Here is a 26,371-nt window from a genome sequence, read left to right on the forward strand (position 1 = left end):
ACATTCCTTCCTGTCCACTGGCTGGGACAATGGTAAATCCATCCACCCACCTCGCTTCCATCACCTTTAATCCCCTTCTCAAGTCTATCCATCGCAGTTCTGACATGACCAATTGCCGCCCTCTCCCCTGGCCACTTGCACCCACCCTCTCTGGGGGAGTGTTCCGCTCCCCTGTTGGTGAGGAAGTGCTTCCTGACATCACCCCTGGCTCCCATTTTAAGGTTCTGCCCCCTTGTTCTGGACTCTCTCCCCTCCCACTCCCGACCAGAGGAAATAGTTTCTCTCTATCGACCCAATCGGATCCTTTAATCATCACAAACCCCTCGATTATATCACCCCTTCATCTTCCACCAGTGTCTTAATCCATGTCTCAGTCAGTTGCGTTCTCTCTCTCTCGTCTCAGTCAGAAGGTCTAGGGTTTAAGTCCCCACTCCAGAGTCTCGAGCCCCATAATCTGGGATGACGCTCCCTGTGCCAGTACTGAGGGAGCGCCGCACTGTCGGAGGGTCAGCACTGAGGGAGTGTCGCACTGTCGGAGGGTCAGTACTGAGGGGGCGCCGCACTGTCGGAGGGTCAGTGCTGAGGGAGCGCCGCACTGTCGGAGGGTCAGTGCTGAGGGAGCGCCGCACTGTCGGAGGGTCAGTGCTGAGGGAGCGCCGCACTGTCGGAGGGTCAGTGCTGAGGGAGCGCCGCACTGTCGGAGGGTCAGTGCTGAGGGAGCGCCGCACTGTCGGAGGGTCAGTGCTGAGGGAGCGCCGCACTGTCGGAGGGTCAGTGCTGAGGGAGCGCCGCACTGTCGGAGGGTCAGTGCTGAGGGAGCGCCGCACTGTCGGAGGGTCAGTGCTGAGGGAGCGCCGCACTGTCGGAGGGTCAGTGCTGAGGGAGCGCCGCACTGTCGGAGGGTCAGTGCTGAGGGAGCGCCGCACTGTCGGAGGGTCAGTGCTGAGGGAGCGCCGCACTGTCGGAGGGTCAGTGCTGAGGGAGCGCCGCACTGTCGGAGGGTCAGTGCTGAGGGAGCGCCGCACTGTCGGAGGGTCAGTGCTGAGGGAGCGCCGCACTGTCGGAGGGTCAGTGCTGAGGGAGCGCCGCACTGTCGGAGGGTCAGTGCTGAGGGAGCGCCGCACTGTCGGAGGGTCAGTGCTGAGGGAGCGCCGCACTGTCGGAGGGTCAGTGCTGAGGGAGCGCCGCACTGTCGGAGGGTCAGTGCTGAGGGAGCGCCGCACTGTCGGAGGGTCAGTGCTGAGGGAGCGCCGCACTGTCGGAGGGTCAGTGCTGAGGGAGCGCCGCACTGTCGGAGGGTCAGTGCTGAGGGAGCGCCGCACTGTCGGAGGGTCAGTGCTGAGGGAGCGCCGCACTGTCGGAGGGTCAGTGCTGAGGGAGCGCCGCACTGTCGGAGGGTCAGTGCTGAGGGAGCGCCGCACTGTCGGAGGGTCAGTGCTGAGGGAGCGCCGCACTGTCGGAGGGTCAGTGCTGAGGGAGCGCCGCACTGTCGGAGGGTCAGTGCTGAGGGAGCGCCGCACTGTCGGAGGGTCAGTGCTGAGGGAGCGCCGCACTGTCGGAGGGTCAGTGCTGAGGGAGCGCCGCACTGTCGGAGGGTCAGTGCTGAGGGAGCGCCGCACTGTCGGAGGGTCAGTGCTGAGGGAGCGCCGCACTGTCGGAGGGTCAGTGCTGAGGGAGCGCCGCACTGTCGGAGGGTCAGTGCTGAGGGAGCGCCGCACTGTCGGAGGGTCAGTGCTGAGGGAGCGCCGCACTGTCGGAGGGTCAGTGCTGAGGGAGCGCCGCACTGTCGGAGGGTCAGTGCTGAGGGAGCGCCGCACTGTCGGAGGGTCAGTGCTGAGGGAGCGCCGCACTGTCGGAGGGTCAGTGCTGAGGGAGCGCCGCACTGTCGGAGGGTCAGTGCTGAGGGAGCGCCGCACTGTCGGAGGGTCAGTGCTGAGGGAGCGCCGCACTGTCGGAGGGTCAGTGCTGAGGGAGCGCCGCACTGTCGGAGGGTCAGTGCTGAGGGAGCGCCGCACTGTCGGAGGGTCAGTGCTGAGGGAGCGCCGCACTGTCGGAGGGTCAGTGCTGAGGGAGCGCCGCACTGTCGGAGGGTCAGTGCTGAGGGAGCGCCGCACTGTCGGAGGGTCAGTGCTGAGGGAGCGCCGCACTGTCGGAGGGTCAGTGCTGAGGGAGCGCCGCACTGTCGGAGGGTCAGTGCTGAGGGAGCGCCGCACTGTCGGAGGGTCAGTGCTGAGGGAGCGCCGCACTGTCGGAGGGTCAGTGCTGAGGGAGCGCCGCACTGTCGGAGGGTCAGTGCTGAGGGAGCGCCGCACTGTCGGAGGGTCAGTGCTGAGGGAGCGCCGCACTGTCGGAGGGTCAGTGCTGAGGGAGCGCCGCACTGTCGGAGGGTCAGTGCTGAGGGAGCGCCGCACTGTCGGAGGGTCAGTGCTGAGGGAGCGCCGCACTGTCGGAGGGTCAGTGCTGAGGGAGCGCCGCACTGTCGGAGGGTCAGTGCTGAGGGAGCGCCGCACTGTCGGAGGGTCAGTGCTGAGGGAGCGCCGCACTGTCGGAGGGTCAGTGCTGAGGGAGCGCCGCACTGTCGGAGGGTCAGTGCTGAGGGAGCGCCGCACTGTCGGAGGGTCAGTGCTGAGGGAGCGCCGCACTGTCGGAGGGTCAGTGCTGAGGGAGCGCCGCACTGTCGGAGGGTCAGTGCTGAGGGAGCGCCGCACTGTCGGAGGGTCAGTGCTGAGGGAGCGCCGCACTGTCGGAGGGTCAGTGCTGAGGGAGCGCCGCACTGTCGGAGGGTCAGTGCTGAGGGAGCGCCGCACTGTCGGAGGGTCAGTGCTGAGGGAGCGCCGCACTGTCGGAGGGTCAGTGCTGAGGGAGCGCCGCACTGTCGGAGGGTCAGTGCTGAGGGAGCGCCGCACTGTCGGAGGGTCAGTATTGAGGGAGTGCCGCACTGTCAGAGGTGCCGTCTTTCTGGACATCCCTCTCAGGTGGATATAAAAGAACCCACGGCCTCTTTTGGAAGAAAAACCTGGGGGTGATGGGGGAACTTTGCCCTGTGAACAATATTAATCCTTCAACCAACACCACTTGTTAAAAAAAAAAATGACCTGGGGTCATTGTCACATCGCTGGCTATGGGATCTTGCTGTGCGCATATTGGCTACCACGTACCCTCCATTGCGACAGGGAGCACACGGAGAGGCAAAACTCCTTCATTGGCTGAGAAGCCCTTTGGGATGTCCTGAGGTGGTGAAAGGCACTAGAGAAATGCACATTCGGTCATCTGTGTGTGTGATGGAGGAGCTGTTATCTGAAAGTGGGGCAGGACACGAGGAGGAGGGGTTGGCCCGAGGGAGGGAGGGAGGGGCAGACCCGAGGAAGGGAGGGAGGGGGCCACGCGGGAGGGAGGGAGGGGCAGACCCGCGGGAGGGAGGGAGGGGGCCACGAGGGAAGGAGGGAGGGAGGAGGCATGAGCAAGGGAGGGAGGGGGATTGCGAGTGTGGGCCTGAGGGAGGGTGGGGGATTGCGAGTGTGGGCGTGAGGGAGGGTGGGGGATTGCGAGTGTGGGCGTGAGGGAGGGTGGGGGATTGCGAGTGTGGGCGTGAGGGAGGGAGGGGGATTGCGAGTGTGGGCGTGAAGGAGGGAGGGGGATTGCGAGTGTGGGCGTGAGGGAGGGAGGGGGATTGCGAGCGTGGGCGTGATGGAGGGAGGGGGATTGCGAGCGTGGGCGTGATGGAGGGAGGGGGATTGCGAGTGTGGGCGTGAGGGAGGGAGGGGGATTGCGAGTGGGGGAGGGAGGGGGATTGTGAGGGAGGGAGGGCGGGAGAGGGATTGCGAGGGAGGGAGGGGGATTGCGAGTGGGGGAGGGAGGGGGATTGCGAGGGAGGGAGGGCGGGAGAGGGATTGCGAGGGAGGGCGGGAGGGGGATTGCGAGGGAGGGCGGGAGGGGGATTGCGAGGGAGGGAGGGAGGGGGATTGCGAGGGAGGGAGGGAGGGGGATTGCGAGGGAGGGGGTTTGTGAGGGAGGGAGGGAGGGGGATTGCGAGGGAGGGAGGGAGGGGGATTGCGAGGGAGGGAGGGCGAGTGATGGAGGAGCGGGTGTCCGTGTGGGACAGTGATGGGCTGGGAGGAACACTGAAGACCAGCACTGAGCAGATGGGCCGAGCGGCCTGCTCCTGGGCAGTGCAGTTGGATGGGGGTATTGACTGTGACGTGTCGGTGTAGGCCCACGCCCTGGAGGCTGACATGGAGCTGGAGTTCCTGGAGACGGCCTGTGCCTGCAAGGCTGTGATCTGTTGCCGGGTGACCCCCCTCCAGAAGGCCCAGGTAGTTGAGTTGGTGAAGAAGTATAAGAAGGCCGTTACCCTGGCAATCGGCGACGGGGCCAACGACGTCAGCATGATAAAGAGTGAGTACCGCCTGGAATCGGAGAGCAAGGCCATTCGGCCCCTCCTGACTGTACCGGCGCTTTCAAAGTGCTATCCCATTCATCCCGTTTACCCCCCACTAATCGCCCTGCAAACGTCTCCCCTTCGAGTATTTATCCGATTCCCCCCCTTTTGAAAGTTCCTATTGAATCTGCTCCCACCGCCCTTTCAGGCAGCGCCTTCCAGATCACAACAACTCGCTGTGTTTATAAAATAAATTCTCCTCATCTCCCCCTCTGGTTCTTTTCCCGATTCTCTTCAATCTGTGTCCCCCTCTGGTTACTGACCCTCCTGCCCAGTGGAAACAGTTTCTCCTTATTTACTCTGTCCAAAACCCCATTCCTGATTCCGAACGCCTCGATTCAATCTCCCCCTTAACCTTCTCCGCTCCGAGGAGAACAATCCCAGTCTCTCCCACACAGACTGAAGTCCCTCATCCCCGGGTCCCGTTCCGGGTATATCTCCTCTGTAAGCGTTAGGTCCCTGAAGGGAAGAGTGCGCGGTTTCTCCGGCCCCACTGCTCCAGAGCTCGCCCCGTCCGTGTAAATGGTCACATCGCCCACCAAAATGGCCAAGTGTTTCCCTTCACCACCGCTGGATCCAGAGCCACGGAGACTCTAACCAGGCATCTTTCAATAGAGTCGGCCTGATTGATTTTATCATCAAGCAAAACTTCTTTTTTTAAAAACGGGTTGGCATCCAATTTGTAATCCGCAAGTGTAAAGATTTACCCCTTTTTTCAAAATCCCACCCCGCGCCCCTGCAAAACAAAGGACACGACAAATAAGGTCTCTGCAGAGGTCGGCATGAGGGAACACTTTACGTGAAAAAAAGAGGATGGAGTTCAAAAAGGTCTTGAGGCTGTCGGCGTGGTCCCCCTGTGTGTGAAGACGGAGCGCTGGTCACTGTAATGACCGGGAAGTCCTTTCCAAAGGATCTTCAGTGAAGCGTGGTCTTCGTTAACTCTCGCCTGTCGCCGCCTCACAGGCGAGTGACGCCGCGACGAGAATTTTTTGGCCGTACTCCGCGGCACTGCAGGTGACCTTCCTTCATGGTTGGCTCCCAAGACACGCGCGCGCAGTTCAAAAGAGACACGTTGAGGCAGAACCTCTCCCAGGCCAGGTGTCTTTCAGCCGATCAGCAGGAGCCCACAGCCTGGCAACGGCAGTTCCCCCCCCGCCGCCACCCCCCCCTGCCAAATTTTAACTCGAATAAACAGAGTAACTCTCATCTCCCCGGGTGTCTTGCTGGTCGCCGAGCCGAAGTCGTGTGATTTCTCGGATAAATGCAGCTTGCCCACAGGCCAAAGTGAACTTGGAACCTTCTAGAGAGAAATAAACTACTCGGGAGAGAGTGTCCCAAATAACTCAATGCCCTTCCGATTTTTTTTTAAGAAATCATGTAGTTCTGGGAGGTAGGTGTTCCTAAGAGCACCCTCTTCATGGGCTTGACATCCTTCCTAAAGTGAGGGACCCAGAATCAGGCACGATACTCCGGCCAAGGCCTAAGCAGTCTTTTTATAAAGGGTTTAGCCCAACGGCCTTGCTTTTGTGCTGAATGCCTCTACTTATAAAGCCCCAAGGATCACGTATGTATTTTTAAACAGGCTTCTCAACTCACCCTGGCCTCCTCGGTGACTTGTGTACACGATCCCTCTGTTCTCCCAAATTAGAAATGGATCGTTGAGTTTCCGTTGGTTCCCCTCGCTCCTCCTTCGAGGTGGACGTTCTTTCCCTCCGGAGCTCGTGAGGTGAGGGAAAGGTCGAGGGGCAGATTCCGAGCGAGGCCCCTGGGCCCGGCGGGGTGGTACTGAGAGACCCCGGTCGGGGCGCAGCGGCCTGCAGGCCTCAGGCTTCGGCCTAGGTGAGGCCCCTCGGATCGGGGCCACGGTTTACGGGGTGGCTGGTGGCCTCAGAGCACCTTCCCCCCCCCCCCCCTCCCCCCGCCCGCCGTTCTGTACCTCGGGGGAGGAGGTAAATCGAGCCTCCCTGTGAAGCCCCTCCCCCCCCAGGCTCGGATAGTCTGTCATGTGCGCGAGTGGCGCAGATGCAGGAGGAGGGTCAACTGGCGGAGGGGATGTTCGTAACTCGCCCCGAGTCCCATCGACCCATCACCCTGTCGTGTGCTCGCTGACCCCACACTGGCAACCCCTCGATTAAAATTCTCCACCCGTTTTCCTATTCCCTCCCCACCCCCTCCCTATCTCTGTAACCTCCTCCAGCCCCTACACCCCTCCCTATCTCTGTAACCTCCTCCAGCTCCTACACCCCCTCCCTATCTCTGTAACCTCCTCCAGCCCCTACACCCCCTCCCTATCTCTGTAACCTCCTCCCAGCCCCTACACCCCCTCCCTATCTCTGTAACCTCCTCCAGCCCCTACACCCCTCCCTATCTCTGTAACCTCCTCCAGCCCCTACACCCCCTCCCTATCTCTGTAACCTCCTCCAGCCCCTACACCCCCTCCCTATCTCTGTAACCTCCTCCAGCCCCTACACCCCCTCCCTATCTCTGTAACCTCCTCCAGCCCCTACACCCCCTCCCTATCTCTGTAACCTCCTCCAGCCCCTACACCCCTCCCTATCTCTGTAACCTCCTCCAGCCCCTACACCCCTCCCTATCTCTGTAACCTCCTCCAGCCCCTACACACCTCCCCATCTCTGTAACCTCCTCCAGCCCCTACACCGCTCCCTATCTCTGTAACCTCCTCCAGCCCCTACACCCCTCCCTATCTCTGTAACCTCCTCCAGTCCCCCTACACCCCTCCCTATCTCTGTAACCTCCTCCAGCCCCTACACCCCTCCCTATCTCTGTAACCCCCTCCAGTCCTTACACCCCTCCCTATCTCTGTAACCCCCTCCAGCCCCTACACCCCTCCCTATCTCTGTAACCTCCTCCAGCCCCTACACCCCCTCCCTATCTCTGTAACCCCCTCCAGCCCCTACACCCCCTCCCTATCTCTGTAACCCCCTCCAGCCCCTACACCCCTCCCTATCTCTGTAACCCCCTCCAGTCCTTACACCCCTCCCTATCTCTGTAACCTCCTCCAGCCCCTACACCCCTCCCTATCTCTGTAACCCCCTCCAGCCCCTACACCCCCTCCCTATCTCTGCAACCTCCTCCAGCCCCTACACCCCTCCCTATCTCTGTAACCTCCTCCAGACCCTACACCCCCTCCCTATCTCTGCAACCTCCTCCAGCCCCTACACCCCTCCCTATCTCTGTAACCTCCTCCATCCCCCTACACCCCTCCCTATCTCTGTAACCTCCTCCAGCCCCTACACCCCTCCCTATCTCTGTAACCTCCTCCATCCCCCTACACCCCTCCCTATCTCTGTAACCTCCTCCAGACCCTACACCCCCTCCCTATCTCTGCAACCTCCTCCAGACCCTACACCCCCTCCCTATCTCTGTAACCTCCTCCAGCCCCTACACCCCTCCCTATCTCTGTAACCTCCTCCAGCCCCTACAACCCTCCGAGATCTCTGCGCTCCTCCAATTCCGGCCTCTTGCACATCCCCTGGTTCCCATCGCTCCACCATTGGCGGCCGTGCCTTCAGCTGCCTGGGGGGTCCTGAGCTCTGGAATTCCCTCCCTCAACCTCTTCTCTCTCTCTCTCTCTCTCCTTTAAGACCCCCCTTAAAACCGACCTCTTCGACCGAGCTGTCGTCCGCCCCGTCCCTAATCTCTCCCCGTGAGCCTCGGGGTCAGACCCTGTCCGATGGAGCCGCCGTAAAGCCTCCCGCGGGGGTCGTACTGCGCGGAAGGCGCTATCCAAACGCGCGGCTAATCGGCCTGTCGTTCCTTCCCCAGCTGCTCACATCGGAGTGGGGATCAGTGGACAAGAAGGAATCCAGGCTGTGCTAGCCTCTGACTACTCCGTGTCCCAGTTCAAGTTCCTGCAGAGACTGCTCTTGGTGCATGGGCGCTGGTCCTACTTCCGCATGTGCAAGTTCCTCTGCTACTTTTTCTACAAGAATTTTGCCTTCACCATGGTCCACTTCTGGTTTGGCTTCTTCTGCGGGTTTTCAGCCCAGGTATCGAGACGCTCGCGCGTGCGCCATTCCTCCCTCTCCTGTCGCTGTTGTGTCAGCGATAAGGTTACTCGGTACACTCCCCGGGGATGGGGGCCTCGCTGGCTGGGCCCAGCGTTTGTCGCCCATCCCTAATTCCCCGCTTGAGGAGGTTGGGGGGTGGGGGGGGGAGGTGAGCCGCTGCGGTCCCTGTGGTGTAGGTACACCCACGGCGCTGTTGGGGAGGGAGTTCCAGGCTTTTGTCCCCCGTGTGGTGTAGGTACACCCACCGTGCTGTTAGGGAGGGAGGTCCAGGATTTGGACCCAGCGACAGTGAAGGAACGGCCGATATATTCCCAAGTCAGGGTGGTGAGTGGCTCGGAGGGGAACTTCCAGGTGGTGGTGGTTCCCCATGTGTCTGCTGCCCTTGTCCCTCTAGATGGTAGAGGTCGTGGGTTTGGGCGGCGCTGTCGAAGGAGCCTTGGTGAGTCGCTGCAGTACATCTTGTAGATGGTACACACGCTGCTGCCCCTGTGCGTCGGTGTTGGAGGGAGTGAATGTTTGTGGATGGGGTGCCGATCGAGCAGGGCTGCTTTGTCCTGGATGGTGTCGAGCTTCTCGAGTGTTGTGGGAGCTGCAACTCATCCAGGGCAAGTGGGGAGTATTCCATCCCACTCCTGACTTGTAGATGGGTGTGGACAGGTTTTGGGGGAGTCAGGAGGTGAGTTACTCTCCGCAGGATTCCCAGCCTCTGACCCGCTCTCGTAGCCACTTGTACTTAAGCGGCGACGCTTGAGAAACTGGGGGATTTTTGTTTTTGAGAGCGGGTGCGACTCTGCGCGAGAATTAAACTCTCAACTCGGTCCACCTCTGACTGTAACTCTGACTGTTGCTTCTCCGTTGTCCCCCTGTTAGACCGTGTATGACCAATACTTCATCACGTTGTACAATATTGTCTATACGTCTCTCCCTGTGCTGGCCATGGGAGTTTTTGACCAGGTAGGTGAAACGGTTTCGCACAGCGCTGACCGACCGGCGCCTTTAACTGGGTGAAGTCTTGTTCTGGTAAACGAGGTGGGATTAACGCATCTGCCCCCCTCTCTCTCTCTCTCTCTCTCTCTCTCTCTCAAGCGATGCCAAGATTCACTGTCCCGCACGTGAAGAGTTGACAGCGTCGCGGGGCACAGGAGAAGGCCATTCGGCCTGTCCTGTCTGTGCTGTCGTTCTGAAAGATCAGCCCCCCTGCTCTTCCCCCCATCTCCCTGCAGGTTTTTCCCCTTCCAGTATTTATCCGATTCCCCCCCTTTTTGAAAGTTCCTATTGAATCTGCTCCCGCCGCCCTTTCAGGCAGCGCCTTCCAGATCACAACAACTCGCTGCGTTTATAAAAATAAACTCTCCTCATCTCCCCCTCTGGTTCTTTCCCCGATTCTCTTCAATCTGTGTCCCCCTCTGGTTACCGACCCTCCTGCCCAGTGGAAACAGTTTCTCCTCATTGACTCTGTCCAAACCCCCTTCCTGATTCCGAACGCCTCGATTCAATCTCCCCCTTAACCTTCTCCGCTCTGAGGAGAACAATCCCAGCTTCTCCCAGTCTCTCCCACACGGACTGAAGTCCCCTCATCCCCGGGTCCCGGTCCGTGGAAACCCCCGAGTGTAGAGTTTCTCTCGGGGACGGAGTTGTTGTTGTTTTTTCTTACTTCGTTCACGGGATGTGGGTGTCGCTGGGACGGGCCCAGCATTTATTGCCCGTCCCTAGTTGCCCCCTTGAGAAGGTGGTGGTGAGCCGTTGACCGCAGAGTGTTGGGGTGTGGGGAGGGACAAGCTCAACGATAGGTTGCGCTGCACGTGGTGGGGGGGTTGGGGTGGGGGGGGGCTGTGCGACTACAGCGTGCATCGCATAGGGAGTAGGGAGCTGGTCGACTACACCGTGCGTCGCATCGGGGCCGGGCAGGGGCCGGCTGACTGCAGTGTGTGCAGGAGGGAAGGGGCTGCTCGATTCCAGTGTGCACCACATAGGGAGTGAGGGAGCCTGTCGACTAGTGTGTGCATCGCACGGGGTGGGGAGGGTGGTTGGTGGTGGTGGGTGGGATGTTGGTGGTGATGGGGTTGGTGGGGAGCAGGTCGATTACAGCGTGCCCCACATGGGGAGCGAGGGAGCCTATCGACTGGAGTGTGCATCGCACGGGGGGGGGGGCGGTGTGGCGGGGAGAGAGGGAGCTGGCTGACTACAGCGTGCACCACATAGGGAGCCTGTCGACTAGCGTGTGCATCGCACAGGCGGTGGAGGGAGCCGGTCGACTACAGCGTGCACCACATAGGGAGAGAGGGAGCTTGTCGACTAGAGTGTGCATCGCACGGGGGGGTGGGAGAGAGAGGGGGAGCTGGCCGACTACAGTGTGCGTCTCTCCGGGACTATGGGACGTTCCCACCCCTCACCCCCAGCCCCCCCCCCCTCCCCCTCCCCTGCCCCCACAGCGGCAATGTCTGACGGCGCGTGCGTTGCCCTCCCTACAGGATGTCCCTGAGCAGCGGAGCCTGCAGTACCCGAAGCTGTACGAGCCCGGTCAGCTCAACCTCCTCTTCAACAAGCGCGAGTTCTTCATCTGCATCGCCCAGGGCATCTACACCTCCATCATCCTCTTCTTCATCCCCTACGGGACCCTCTCCGACTCCACGCGGGACGACGGCACCCACATGGCCGACTACCAGTCCTTCGCCGTCACCGTGGCAACCTCGCTGGTGATTGTGGTCAGTGTGCAGGTAGGTAGGCCTCAGGCTTCGGGCCCAGTGATTGACATTAACGTCCTGCGGCGTGGATGGGTGGTGGGGGGGTGGGGGGTGGGGGGGGGGAGGTCAGGGGGTGGGGGAGGTTGCAGCTAGACCCTGCTGTACCCCACTCTCCTGTGTCCTGTGAACACGGTGCGAATTGGTGGGCTATTCACCCTTGGGGTGCGTCACAGAACAGTTCAAACCTCTCTGCTTTGTACCTTCTTTATAAAATCTCCATCCCGTTCCCTCCATCGCACTCGCTCGCTCTTCCTGTCCCCGTATCTCCCTCGCTTTCTACCTCTCACCCTCTTACACTTCTTTCTCTCTCTCTATCCTTCTGCATCGCTCTGTCTATCTCGCACTCCTTTCTCGTTTGCTCCTTCTGTCTTCCTTGTTCCATTTTCCCTCTTCCCATTCCTTGCTGACTCACTGGCGGGGGGGGGACAGTTCCTGAAGATGCTCTAGTAATTTGATGCTTTGGTCAATGCCCTCGCTCAGTCCAGTTGTTGTTGTTGTTGCTGTGAACCATTCTGCCTGAGGTGGATGTTCTTCCTGGGTGATGTGACCTCACTTCCTGTCTGCTGTTGACCCACAGATTGGACTCGACACTGGCTACTGGACCGCCATCAACCATTTTTTCATCTGGGGCAGCCTGGCCATATATTTTGCCATTCTCTTTGCCATGCAAAGCGCTAGTCTCTTTGAAATATTCCCCAACCAGTTTCGGTTTGTTGGTGAGTCTGTGCATATCTCTCCATTTGTGTGTCCCCGAAGCAGTCGACAGAGTCTCTATCTAGAGTGCGTTGCTGCCAACAGTCTACAAGGTCTATGGTGGGCACGTTAGGGAGGGTACAGTTGCTGCTGGAAGTGAAGTGGAGTAACCAAAGTTTATTTTTTTTGAAACGGGAGTGAGCGTTGACACTAATGTGTCACACAGTGAACTGGAGTTGGGGCAAAATTTACAGCAAACAGTCCACAGAATTTATTCAAACAGCACACTGCCACAAACAGTCTACAGAGTCTATTTAAATAGTGCACTACAGCAAACAGTTTATAGTCTATTTAAACAGTGCACTACAGTAAACAGTCTATAGAGTCTATTTAAACAGTGCACTAGAGCAAACAGTCTACAGAGTCTATTTAAATAGTGCACTACAACAAACAGTCTATAGAGTCTATTTAAACAGCACAATACAGTAAACAGTCTACCGAGTCTATTTAAACAGTGCACTCGAGCAAACAGTCTATAGAGTCTATTTAAACAGTGCACTACAGCAAACAGTCTACAGAGTCTATTTAAACAGTGCACTACAGTAAACAGTCTATAGAGTCTATTTAAACAGTGCACTACAGCAAACAGTCTACAGAGTCTATTTAAACAGTGCACTACAGTAAACAGTCTATAGAGTCTATTTAAACAGTGCACTACAGCAAACAGTCTACAGAGTCTATTTAAACAGTGCACTACAGTAAACAGTCTACAGAGTCTATTTAAACAGTGCATTACAGTAAACAGTCTGTAGAGTCTATTTAAACAGTGCACTACAGTAAACAGCCTATAGAGTCTATTTAAACAGTGCACTACAGCAAACAGTCTATAGAGTCTATTTAAACAGTGCACTACAGTAAACAGTCTACAGAGTCTATTTAAACAGTGCATTACAGTAAACAGTCTGTAGAGTCTATTGAAACAGTGCACTACAGTAAACAGCCTATAGAGTCTATTTAAACAGTGCACTACAGCAAACAGTCTATAGAGTCTATTTAAACAGTGCACTACAATAAACAGCCTATAGAGTCTATTTAAACAGTGCACTACAGCAAACAGTCTATAGAGTCTATTTAAACAGTGCACTACAGTAAACAGCCTATAGAGTCTATTTAAACAGTGCACTACAGTAAACAGTCTATAGAGTCTATTTAAACAGTGCACTACAGTAAACCGCCTATTTAAACAGTGCACTACAGTAAACAGTCTATAGAGTCTATTTAAACAGTGCACTACAGTAAACAGTCTATAGAGTCTATTTAAACAGTGCTCTACAGTAAACAGTCTATAGAGTCTATTTAAACAGTGCACTACAGTAAACCGCCTATTTAAACAGTGCACTACAGTAAACAGTCTATAGAGTCTATTTAAACAGTGCACTACAGTTAACAGCCTATAGAGTCTATTTAAACAGTGCACTACAGTAAACAGTCTATAGAGTCTATTTAAACAGTGCACTACACTAAACAGTCTATAGAGTCTATTTAAACAGTGCACTACAGCAAACAGCCTATAGAGTCTATTTAAACAGTGCACTACAGTAAAGAGTGTATAGAGTCTATTTAAACAGTTTACTACAGTAAACAGTCTATTTAAACAGTGCACTACAGTAAACAGTCTATAGAGTCTATTTAAACAGTGCACTACACTAAACAGTCTATAGAGTCTATTTAAACAGTGCACTACAGCAAACAGCCTATAGAGTCTATTTAAACAGTGCACTACAGTAAAGAGTGTATAGAGTCTATTTAAACAGTTTACTACAGTAAACAGTCTATTTAAACAGTGCACTACAGTAAACAGTCTATAGAGTCTATTTAAACAGTGCACTACACTAAACAGTCTATAGAGTCTATTTAAACAGTGCACTACAGCAAACAGCCTATAGAGTCTATTTAAACAGTGCACTACAGTAAAGAGTGTATAGAGTCTATTTAAACAGTTTACTACAGTAAACAGTCTATTTAAACAGTGCACTACAGTAAACAGTCTATAGAGTCTATTTAAACAATGCACTACAGTAAACAGTCCATTTAAACAGTGCACTACAGTAAACAGTCTATAGAGTCTATTTAAACAGTGCACTACTGTAAACAGTCTATAGAGTCAATTTAAACAGTGCCCTACAGTAAACAGTCTATAGAGTCTATTTAAACAGTGCACTACAGTAAACAGTCTATAGAGTCTATTTAAACAGTGCACTACAGTAAACAGTTTATTTAAACAGCGCACTACAGTAAACAGTCTATAGAGTCTTTTTAAACAGTGCACTACAGTAAACAGTCTATAGAGTCTATTTAAACAGTGCACTACAGCAAACAGCCTATAGAGTCTTTTTAAACAGTGCACTACAGTAAACAGTCTATAGGGTCTATTTAAACAGTGCCCTACATTAAACAGCCTATTTACACAGTGCACTACAGTAAACAGTCTATAGAGTCTATTTAAAAAGCATGCTACAGTAAACAGCCTATTTAAACAGTGCACTACAGTAAACAGTCTATAGAGTCTATTTAAACAGTGCACTACAGTAAACAGTCTATAGAGTCTATTTAAACAGTGCACTACAGTAAACAGTCTATAGAGTCTATTTAAACAGTGCACTACAGTAAACAGTCTATTTAAACAGTGCACTACAGTAAACAGTCTATAGAATCTATTTAAACAGTGCACTACAGTAAGCAGTCTATTTAAACAGTGCACTACAGTAAACAGCCTATAGAATCTATTTAAACAGTGCACTACAGTAAACAGCCTATTTAAACAGTGCACTACAGTAAACAGCCTATAGAATCTATTTAAACAGTGCACTACAGTAAACAGTCTATAGAGTCTATTTAAACAGTGCACTACAGTAAACAGTCTATAGAGTCTATTTAAACAGTGCACTACAGTAAACAGTCTATAGAGTCTATTTAAAAAGCATGCTACAGTAAACAGCCTATTTAAACAGTGCACTACAGTAAACAGTCTATAGAGTCTATTTAAACAGTGCACTACAGTAAACAGTCTATAGAGTCTATTTAAACAGTGCACTACAGTAAACAGTCTATAGAGTCTATTTAAACAGTGAACTACAGTAAAGAGTGTATAGAGTCTATTTAAACAGTTTACTACAGTAAACAGTCTATTTAAACAGTGCACTACAGTAAACAGTCTATAGAGTCTATTTAAACAGTGCACTACACTAAACAGTCTATAGAGTCTATTTAAACAGTGCACTACAGCAAACAGCCTATAGAGTCTATTTAAACAGTGCACTACAGTAAACAGCCTATAGAGTCTATTTAAACAGTGCACTACAGTAAACAGTCTATAGAGTCTATTTAAACAGTGCACTACAGTAAACAGCCTATAGAGTCTATTTAAACAGTGCACTACAGTAAACAGTCTATAGAGTATATTTAAACAGTGCACTACAGTAAACAGTCTATAGAGTCTATTTAAACAGTGCACTACAGCAAACAGCCTATAGAGTCTATTTAAACTGTGCACTACAGTAAACAGTCTATTTAAACAGTGCACTACAGTTAACAGTCTATAGAGTCTATTTAAACAGTGGACTACAGCAAACAGTCTATAGATTCTATTTAAACAGTGCACTAAAGCAAACAGTCTATAGAGTCTATTTAAACAGTGCACTACAGTAAACAGTCTATAGAGCCTATTTAAACAGCGCACTACAGCAAACAGTCTATAGAGTCTATTTAAACAGTGCACTAATGCAAACAGTCTATAGAGTCTATTTAAACAGTGCACTACAGTAAACAGCCTATAGAGTCTTTTTAAACAGTGCACTACAGTAAACAGTCTATAGAGTCTATTTAATCAGTTTACTACAGTAAACAGTCTATTTAAACAGTGCACTACAGTAAACAGTCTATAGAGTCTATTTAAACAGTGCACTACAGTAAACAGTCTATAGAGTCTATTTAAACAGTGCACTACAGTAAACAGTCTATAGAGTCTATTTAAACAGTGCACTACAGCAAACAGCCTATAGAGTCTTTTTAAACAGTGCACTACAGTAAACAGTCTATAGAGTCTATTTAATCAGTTTACTACAGTAAACAGTCTATTTAAACAGTGCACTACAGTAAACAGTCTATAGAGTCTATTTAAACAGTGCACTACAGTAATCAGTCTATAGAGTCTATTTAATCAGTTTACTACAGCAAACAGTCTATTTAAACAGTGCACTACAGTAAACAGTCTATAGAGTCTATTTAAACAGTGCACTACAGTAAACAGTCTATAGAGTCTATTTAAACAGTGCACTACAGCAAACAGTCTATTTAAACAGTGCACTACAGTAAACAGTCTATAGAGTCTATTTAAACAGTGCACTACAGTAAACAGTCTATAGAGTCTATTTAAACAGTGCACTACTGTAAACAGTCTTTAGAGTCTATTTAAACAGTGAACTACAGTAAACAGTCTATAGAGTCTATTTAAACAGTGCACTACAGTAAACAGCCTATAGAGTCTATTTAAACAGTGAACTACAGTAAACAGTCTATAGAGTCTATTTAAACAGTGCACTACAGTAAACAGTCTATTGAGTCTATTTAAACAGTGCACTACAGTAAACAGTCTATAGAGTCTATTTAAACAGTGCACTACAGCAAACAGTCTATAGAGTCTAATTAAACAGTGCACTACAGTAAACAGTCTATAGAGTCTATTTAAACAGTGCACTACAGTAAACAGTCTATAGAGTCTATTTAAACAGTGCACTACAGCAAACAGTCTATAGAGTCTATTTAAACAGTGCACTACAGTAAACAGTCTATTGAGTCTATTTAAACAGTGCACTACAGTAAGCAGTCTATAGAGTCTATTTAAACAGTGCACTACAGTAAACAGTCTATAGAGTCTATTTAAACAGTGCACTACAGCAAACAGTCTATAGAGTCTATTTAAACAGTGCACTACAGTAAACAGTCTATAGAGTCTATTTAAACAGTGCACTACAGTAAACAGTCTATAGAGTCTATTTAAACAGTGCACTACAGCAAACAGCCTATAGAGTCTATTTAAACAGTGCACTACAGTAAACAGTCTATTTAAACAGTGCACTACAGTTAACAGTCTATAGAGTCTATTTAAACAGTGCACTACAGCAAACAGTCTATAGATTCTATTTAAACAGTGCACTAAAGCAAACAGTCTATAGAGTCTATTTAAACATTGCACTACAGTAAACAGTCTATAAGAGTCTATTTAAACAGTGCACTACAGTAAACAGTCTATAGAGTCTATTTAAAGAGTGCACTACAGCAAACAGTCTATAGAGTCTATTTAAACAGTGCACTACAGTAAACAGTCTATACAGTCTATTTAAACAGTGCACTACAGCAAACAGTCTATAGAGTCTATTTAAACAGTGCACTAATGCAAACAGTCTATAGAGTCTATTTAAACAGTGCACTACAGTAAACAGTCTATAGAGTCTATTTAAACAGTGCACTACAGCAAGCAGTCTATAGAGTCTATTTAAACAGTGCACTAAAGCAAACAGTCTATAGAGTCTATTTAAACAGTGCACTACAGTAAACAGTCTATAGAGTCTATTTAAACAGTGCACTACAGCATACAGTCTATAGAGTCTATTTAAACAGTGCACTACAGTAAACAGTCTATAGAGTGTATTTAAACAGTGCACTACAGTAAACAGTCTACAGAGTCTATTTAAATAGTGCACTACAGTAAACAGTCTATTTAAACAGTGCACTACTGTAAACAGTCTATAGAGTCTATTTAAACAGTGCACTACAGTAAACAGTCTATAGACTCTATTTAAACAGTGCACTACAGTAAACAGTCTACAGAGTCTATTTAAACAGTGCATTACAGTAAACAGTCTGTAGAGTCTATTTAAACAGTGCACTACAGTAAACAGTCTATAGAGTCTATTTAAACAGTGCACTACAGCAAACAGTCTATAGAGTCTATTTAAACAGTGCACTACAGCAAACAGTCTATAGAGTCTATTTAAACAGTGCACTACAGTAAACAGTCTATAGAGTCTATTTAAACAGTGAACTACAGTAAACAGTCTATTTAAACAGTGCACTACAGTAAACAGTCTATAGAGTCTATTTAAACAGTGCACTACAGCAAACAGCCTATAGAGTCTATTTAAACAGTGCACTACAGTAAACCGCCTATTTAAACAGTGCACTACAGTAAACAGTCTTTAGAGTCTATTTAAACAGTGCACTACAGTAAACAGTCTATAGAGTCTATTTAAACAGTGCTCTACAGTAAACAGTCTATAGAGTCTATTTAAACAGTGCTCTACAGTAAACAGTCTATAGAGTCTATTTAAACAGTGCACTACAGTAAACCGCCTATTTAAACAGTGCACTACAGTAAACAGTCTATAGAGTCTATTTAAACAGTGCACTACAGTTAACAGCCTATAGAGTCTATTTAAACAGTGCACTACAGTAAACAGTGTATAGAGTCTATTTAAACAGTGCACTACACTAAACAGTCTATAGAGTCTATTTAAACAGTGCACTACAGCAAACAGCCTATAGAGTCTATTTAAACAGTGCACTACAGTAAAGAGTGTATAGAGTCTATTTAAACAGTTTACTACAGTAAACAGTCTATTTAAACAGTGCACTACAGTAAACAGTCTATAGAGTCTATTTAAACAGTGCACTACACTAAACAGTCTATAGAGTCTATTTAAACAGTGCACTACAGCAAACTGCCTATAGAGTCTATTTATACAGTGCACTACAGTAAAGAGTGTATAGAGTCTATTTAAACAGTTTACTACAGTAAACAGTCTATTTAAACAGTGCACTACAGTAAACAGTCTATAGAGTCTATTTAAACAGTGCACTACACTAAACAGTCTATAGAGTCTAATTAAACAGTGCACTACAGCAAACAGCCTATAGAGTCTATTTAAACAGTGCACTGCAGTAAAGAGTGTATAGAGTCTATTTAAACAGTTTACTACAGTAAACAGTCTATTTAAACAGTGCACTACAGTAAACAGTCTATAGAGTCTATTTAAACAATGCACTACAGTAAACAGTCCATTTAAACAGTGCACTACAGTAAACAGTCTATAGAGTCTATTTTAACAGTGCACTACTGTAAACAGTCTATAGAGTCTATTTAAACAGTGCCCTACAGTAAACAGTCTATAGAGTCTATTTAAACAGTGCACTACAGTAAACAGTCTATAGAGTCTATTTAAACTGGGCACTACAGTAAACAGTCTATAGAGTCTATTTAAACAGTGCACTACAGTAAACAGTCTATAGGGTCTATTTAAACAGTGCCCTACATTAAACAGCCTATTTACACAGTGCACTACAGTAAACAGTCTATAGAGTCTATTTAAAAAGCATGCTACAGTAAACAGCCTATAGAGTCTATTTAAACAGTGCACTACAGTAAACAGTCTATAGAGTCTATTTAAACAGTGCACTACAGCAAGCAGTCTATAGAGTCTATTTAAACAGTGCACTAAAGCAAACAGTCTATAGAGTCTATTTAAACAGTGCACTACAGTAAACAGTCTATAGAGTCTATTTAAACAGTGCACTACAGCATACAGTCTATAGAGTCTATTTAAACAGTGCACTACAGTAAACAGTCTATAGAGTCTATTTAAACAGTGCACTACAGTAAACAGTCTACAGAGTCTATTTAAATAGTGCACTACAGTAAACAGTCTATTTAAACAGTGCACTACTGTAAACAGTCTATAGAGTCTATTTAAACAGTGCACTACAGTAAACAGTCTATAGAGTCTATTTAAACAGTGCACTACAGTAAACAGTCTACAGAGTCTATTTAAACAGTGCATTACAGTAAACAGTCTGTAGAGTCTATTTAAACAGTGCACTACAGTAAACAGTCTATAGAGTCTATTTAAACAGTGCACTACAGCAAACAGTCTATAGAGTCTATTTAAACAGTGCACTACAGCAAACAGTCTATAGAGTCTATTTAAACAGTGCACTACAGTAAACAGTCTATAGAGTCTATTTAAACAGTGAACTACAGTAAACAGTCTATTTAAACAGTGCACTACAGTAAACAGTCTATAGAGTCTATTTAAACAGTGCACTACAGCAAACAGCCTATAGAGTCTATTTAAACAGTGCACTACAGTAAACCGCCTATTTAAACAGTGCACTACAGTAAACAGTCTATTTAAACAGTGCACTACAGTAAACAGTCTATAGAGTCTATTTAAACAGTGCTCTACAGTAAACAGTCTATAGAGTCTATTTAAACAGTGCTCTACAGTAAACAGTCTATAGAGTCTATTTAAACAGTGCACTACAGTAAACCGCCTATTTAAACAGTGCACTACAGTAAACAGTCTATAGAGTCTATTTAAACAGTGCACTACAGTTAACAGCCTATAGAGTCTATTTAAACAGTGCACTACAGTAAACAGTGTATAGAGTCTATTTAAACAGTGCACTACACTAAACAGTCTATAGAGTCTATTTAAACAGTGCACTACAGCAAACAGCCTATAGAGTCTATTTAAACAGTGCACTACAGTAATCAGTCTATTGAGTCTATTTAAACAGTGCACTACAGTAAACAGTCTATAGAGTCTATTTAAACAGTGCACTACAGTAAACAGTTTATTTAAACAGCGCACTACAGTAAACAGTCTATAGAGTCTTTTTAAACAGTGCACTACAGTAAACAGTCTATAGAGTCTATTTAAACAGTGCACTACAGCAAACAGCCTATAGAGTCTTTTTAAACAGTGCACTACAGTAAACAGTCTATAGGGTCTATTTAAACAGTGCCCTACATTAAACAGCCTATTTACACAGTGCACTACAGTAAACAGTCTATAGAGTCTATTTAAAAAGCATGCTACAGTAAACAGCCTATTTAAACAGTGCACTACAGTAAACAGTCTATAGAGTCTATTTAAACAGTGCACTACAGTAAACAGTCTATAGAGTCTATTTAAACAGTGCACTACAGTAAACAGTCTATAGAGTCTATTTAAACAGTGCACTACAGTAAACAGTCTATTTAAACAGTGCACTACAGTAAACAGTCTATAGAATCTATTTAAACAGTGCACTACAGTAAGCAGTCTATTTAAACAGTGCACTACAGTAAACAGCCTATAGAATCTATTTAAACAGTGCACTACAGTAAACAGCCTATTTAAACAGTGCACTACAGTAAACAGCCTATAGAATCTATTTAAACAGTGCACTACAGTAAACAGTCTATAGAGTCTATTTAAACAGTGCACTACAGTAAACAGTCTATAGAGTCTATTTAAACAGTGCACTACAGTAAACAGTCTATAGAGTCTATTTAAAAAGCATGCTACAGTAAACAGCCTATTTAAACAGTGCACTACAGTAAACAGTCTATAGAGTCTATTTAAACAGTGCACTACAGTAAACAGCCTATTTAAACAGTGCACTACAGTAAACAGCCTATAGAATCTATTTAAACAGTGCACTACAGTAAACAGTCTATAGAGTCTATTTAAACAGTGCACTACAGTAAACAGTCTATAGAGTCTATTTAAACAGTGCACTACAGTAAACAGTCTATAGAGTCTATTTAAAAAGCATGCTACAGTAAACAGCCTATTTAAACAGTGCACTACAGTAAACAGTCTATAGAGTCTATTTAAACAGTGCACTACACTAAACAGTCTATAGAGTCTATTTAAACAGTGCACTACAGCAAACAGCCTATAGAGTCTATTTAAACAGTGCACTACAGTAAACAGCCTATAGAGTCTATTTAAACAGTGCACTACAGTAAACAGTCTATAGAGTCTATTTAAACAGTGCACTACAGTAAACAGCCTATAGAGTCTATTTAAACAGTGCACTACAGTAAACAGTCTATAGAGTATATTTAAACAGTGCACTACAGTAAACAGTCTATAGAGTCTATTTAAACAGTGCACTACAGCAAACAGCCTATAGAGTCTATTTAAACTGTGCACTACAGTAAACAGTCTATTTAAACAGTGCACTACAGTTAACAGTCTATAGAGTCTATTTAAACAGTGGACTACAGCAAACAGTCTATAGATTCTATTTAAACAGTGCACTAAAGCAAACAGTCTATAGAGTCTATTTAAACAGTGCACTACAGTAAACAGTCTATAGAGCCTATTTAAACAGCGCACTACAGCAAACAGTCTATAGAGTCTATTTAAACAGTGCACTAATGCAAACAGTCTATAGAGTCTATTTAAACAGTGCACTACAGTAAACAGCCTATAGAGTCTTTTTAAACAGTGCACTACAGTAAACAGTCTATAGAGTCTATTTAATCAGTTTACTACAGTAAACAGTCTATTTAAACAGTGCACTACAGTAAACAGTCTATAGAGTCTATTTAAACAGTGCACTACAGTAAACAGTCTATAGAGTCTATTTAAACAGTGCACTACAGTAAACAGTCTATAGAGTCTATTTAAACAGTGCACTACAGCAAACAGCCTATAGAGTCTTTTTAAACAGTGCACTACAGTAAACAGTCTATAGAGTCTATTTAATCAGTTTACTACAGTAAACAGTCTATTTAAACAGTGCACTACAGTAAACAGTCTATAGAGTCTATTTAAACAGTGCACTACAATAATCAGTCTATAGAGTCTATTTAATCAGTTTACTACAGCAAACAGTCTATTTAAACAGTGCACTACAGTAAACAGTCTATAGAGTCTATTTAAACAGTGCACTACAGCAAACAGTCTATTTAAACAGTGCACTACAGTAAACAGTCTATAGAGTCTATTTAAACAGTGCACTACAGTAAACAGTCTATAGAGTCTATTTAAACAGTGCACTACTGTAAACAGTCTTTAGAGTCTATTTAAACAGTGAACTACAGTAAACAGTCTATAGAGTCTATTTAAACAGTGCACTACAGTAAACAGCCTATAGAGTCTATTTAAACAGTGAACTACAGTAAACAGTCTATAGAGTCTATTTAAACAGTGCACTACAGTAAACAGTCTATTGAGTCTATTTAAACAGTGCACTACAGTAAACAGTCTATAGAGTCTATTTAAACAGTGCACTACAGCAAACAGTCTATAGAGTCTAATTAAACAGTGCACTACAGTAAACAGTCTATAGAGTCTATTTAAACAGTGCACTACAGTAAACAGTCTATAGAGTCTATTTAAACAGTGCACTACAGCAAACAGTCTATAGAGTCTATTTAAACAGTGCACTACAGTAAACAGTCTATTGAGTCTATTTAAACAGTGCACTACAGTAAGCAGTCTATAGAGTCTATTTAAACAGTGCACTACAGTAAACAGTCTATAGAGTCTATTTAAACAGTGCACTACAGCAAACAGTCTATAGAGTCTATTTAAACAGTGCACTACAGTAAACAGTCTATAGAGTCTATTTAAACAGTGCACTACAGTAAACAGTCTATAGAGTCTATTTAAACAGTGCACTACAGCAAACAGCCTATAGAGTCTGTTTAAACAGTGCACTACAGTAAACAGTCTATTTAAACAGTGCACTACAGTTAACAGTCTATAGAGTCTATTTAAACAGTGCACTACAGCAAACAGTCTATAGATTCTATTTAAACAGTGCACTAAAGCAAACAGTCTATAGAGTCTATTTAAACAGTGCACTACAGTAAACAGTCTATAAGAGTCTATTTAAACAGTGCACTACAGTAAACAGTCTATAGAGTCTATTTAAAGAGTGCACTACAGCAAACAGTCTATAGAGTCTATTTAAACAGTGCACTACAGTAAACAGTCTATACAGTCTATTTAAACAGTGCACTACAGCAAACAGTCTATAGAGTCTATTTAAACAGTGCACTAATGCAAACAGTCTATAGAGTCTATTTAAACAGTGCACTACAGTAAACAGTCTATAGAGTCTATTTAAACAGTGCACTACAGCAAGCAGTCTATAGAGTCTATTTAAACAGTGCACTAAAGCAAACAGTCTATAGAGTCTATTTAAACAGTGCACTACAGTAAACAGTCTATAGAGTCTATTTAAACAGTGCACTACAGCATACAGTCTATAGAGTCTATTTAAACAGTGCACTACAGTAAACAGTCTATAGAGTGTATTTAAACAGTGCACTACAGTAAACAGTCTACAGAGTCTATTTAAATAGTGCACTACAGTAAACAGTCTATTTAAACAGTGCACTACTGTAAACAGTCTATAGAGTCTATTTAAACAGTGCACTACAGTAAACAGTCTATAGAGTCTATTTAAACAGTGCACTACAGTAAACAGTCTACAGAGTCTATTTAAACAGTGCATTACAGTAAACAGTCTGTAGAGTCTATTTAAACAGTGCACTACAGTAAACAGTCTATAGAGTCTATTTAAACAGTGCACTACAGCAAACAGTCTATAGAGTCTATTTAAACAGTGCACTACAGCAAACAGTCTATAGAGTCTATTTAAACAGTGCACTACAGTAAACAGTCTATAGAGTCTATTTAAACAGTGAACTACAGTAAACAGTCTATTTAAACAGTGCACTACAGTAAACAGTCTATAGAGTCTATTTAAACAGTGCACTACAGCAAACAGCCTATAGAGTCTATTTAAACAGTGCTCTACAGTAAACAGTCTATAGAGTCTATTTAAACAGTGCACTACAGTAAACCGCCTATTTAAACAGTGCACTACAGTAAACAGTCTATAGAGTCTATTTAAACAGTGCACTACAGTTAACAGCCTATAGAGTCTATTTAAACAGTGCACTACAGTAAACAGTGTATAGAGTCTATTTAAACAGTGCACTACACTAAACAGTCTATAGAGTCTATTTAAACAGTGCACTACAGCAAACAGCCTATAGAGTCTATTTAAACAGTGCACTACAGTAATCAGTCTATAGAGTCTATTTAAACAGTGCACTACACTAAACAGTCTATAGAGTCTATTTAAACAGTGCACTACAGCAAACTGCCTATAGAGTCTATTTAAACAGTGCACTACAGTAAAGAGTGTATAGAGTCTATTTAAACAGTTTACTACAGTAAACAGTCTATTTAAACAGTGCACTACAGTAAACAGTCTATAGAGTCTATTTAAACAGTGCACTACACTAAACAGTCTATAGAGTCTAATTAAACAGTGCACTACAGCAAACAGCCTATAGAGTCTATTTAAACAGTGCACTGCAGTAAAGAGTGTATAGAGTCTATTTAAACAGTTTACTACAGTAAACAGTCTATTTAAACAGTGCACTACAGTAAACAGTCTATAGAGTCTATTTAAACAATGCACTACAGTAAACAGTCCATTTAAACAGTGCACTACAGTAAACAGTCTATAGAGTCTATTTAAACAGTGCACTACTGTAAACAGTCTATAGAGTCTATTTAAACAGTGCCCTACAGTAAACAGTCTATAGAGTCTATTTAAACAGTGCACTACAGTAAACAGTCTATAGAGTCTATTTAAACAGTGCACTACAGTAAACAGTTTATTTAAACAGCGCACTACAGTAAACAGTCTATAGAGTCTTTTTAAACAGTGCACTACAGTAAACAGTCTATAGAGTCTATTTAAACAGTGCACTACAGTAAACAGTCTATAGGGTCTATTTAAACAGTGCCCTACATTAAACAGCCTATTTACACAGTGCACTACAGTAAACAGTCTATAGAGTCTATTTAAAAAGCATGCTACAGTAAACAACCTATTTAAACAGTGCACTACAGTAAACAGTCTATAGAGTCTATTTAAACAGTGCACTACAGTAAACAGTCTATTTAAACAGTGCACTAGAGTAAACAGTCTATTTAAACAGTGCACTACAGTAAACAGTCTATAGAGTCTATTTAAACAGTGCACTACAGTAAACAGCCTATAGAATCTATTTAAACAGGGCACTACAGTAAACAGTCTATAGAGTCTATTTAAACAGTGCACTACAGTAAACAGCCTATTTAAACAGCGCACTACAGTAAACAGTCTATAGAGTCTATTTAAACAGTGAACTACAGTAAACAGCCTATTTAAACAGCGCACTACAGTAAACAGTGTATAGAGTCTATTTAAACAGTGCACTACAGTAAACAGCCTATTTAAACAGCGCACTACAGTAAACAGTCTATAGAGTCTATTTAAACAGTGCACTACAGTAAACAGTCTATTTAAACAGCACACTACAGTAAACAGTCTATAGAGTCTATTTAAACAGTGCACTACAGTAAACAGTCTATAGAGTCTATTTAAACAGTGCACTACAGTAAACAGCCTATAGAATCTATTTAAACAGTGCACTACAGTAAACAGTCTATAGAGTCTATTTAAACAGTGCACTACAGTAAACAGTCTATAGAGTCTATTTAAACAGTGCACTACAGTAAACAGTCTATAGAGTCTATTTAAACAGTGCACTACAGTAAACA

General features: G+C 46.2%; 2 protein-coding genes across 3 annotated transcripts in view; one reads left to right on the forward strand and one right to left on the reverse strand.

The window, feature by feature from the left end:
- Nucleotides 1-217: 217 nt before the first annotated feature.
- On the reverse strand, nt 218-3,080 carry LOC144675633 (uncharacterized). Its single transcript, XM_078536276.1, has 2 exons — nt 1,059-3,080; nt 218-562 (listed from the first exon to the last, which is right to left on the reverse strand). The coding sequence occupies exons 1-2, from the start codon at nt 2,964-2,966 to the stop codon at nt 413-415; spliced, it is 2,058 nt and encodes a 685-aa protein (XP_078392402.1). The 5' UTR covers nt 2,967-3,080; the 3' UTR covers nt 218-412.
- Nucleotides 3,081-4,189: 1,109 nt separating this feature from the next.
- LOC144675632 (phospholipid-transporting ATPase ID-like) overlaps nt 4,190-26,371 on the forward strand; it is an 84,931-nt gene continuing 62,749 nt past the window's right edge. The window contains exons 1-5 of one of the 2 annotated variants that reach the window (XM_078536273.1): nt 4,190-4,395; nt 8,225-8,448; nt 9,340-9,423; nt 10,941-11,186; nt 11,791-11,929. In XM_078536273.1, coding sequence (XP_078392399.1) covers nt 4,233-4,395; nt 8,225-8,448; nt 9,340-9,423; nt 10,941-11,186; nt 11,791-11,929 — 856 coding nt within the window. In that variant the 5' untranslated portion in view covers nt 4,190-4,232. The remainder of the gene's footprint in view (nt 4,396-8,224; nt 8,449-9,339; nt 9,424-10,940; nt 11,187-11,790; nt 11,930-26,371) is intronic. The other variant, XM_078536274.1, reaches the window with a different exon arrangement.

This window comes from Cetorhinus maximus, unplaced genomic scaffold, assembly GCF_964194155.1.
Source record: "Cetorhinus maximus unplaced genomic scaffold, sCetMax3.hap1.1 HAP1_SCAFFOLD_1063, whole genome shotgun sequence".
Classification (NCBI taxonomy): Eukaryota; Metazoa; Chordata; class Chondrichthyes; order Lamniformes; family Cetorhinidae; genus Cetorhinus; species Cetorhinus maximus.

Coding starts and splice junctions, on each gene's coding strand:
- LOC144675633 (XM_078536276.1), bottom strand. CDS start 2,966: ATGTCCAGAAAGACGGCACCTCTGACAGTGCGGCACTCCCTCAATACT. Junction 563..1,058: donor TCAGCACTGACCCTCCGACA/GTGCGGCGCTCC, acceptor ACCCTCCGACAG/TGCGGCGCCCCCTCAGTACT.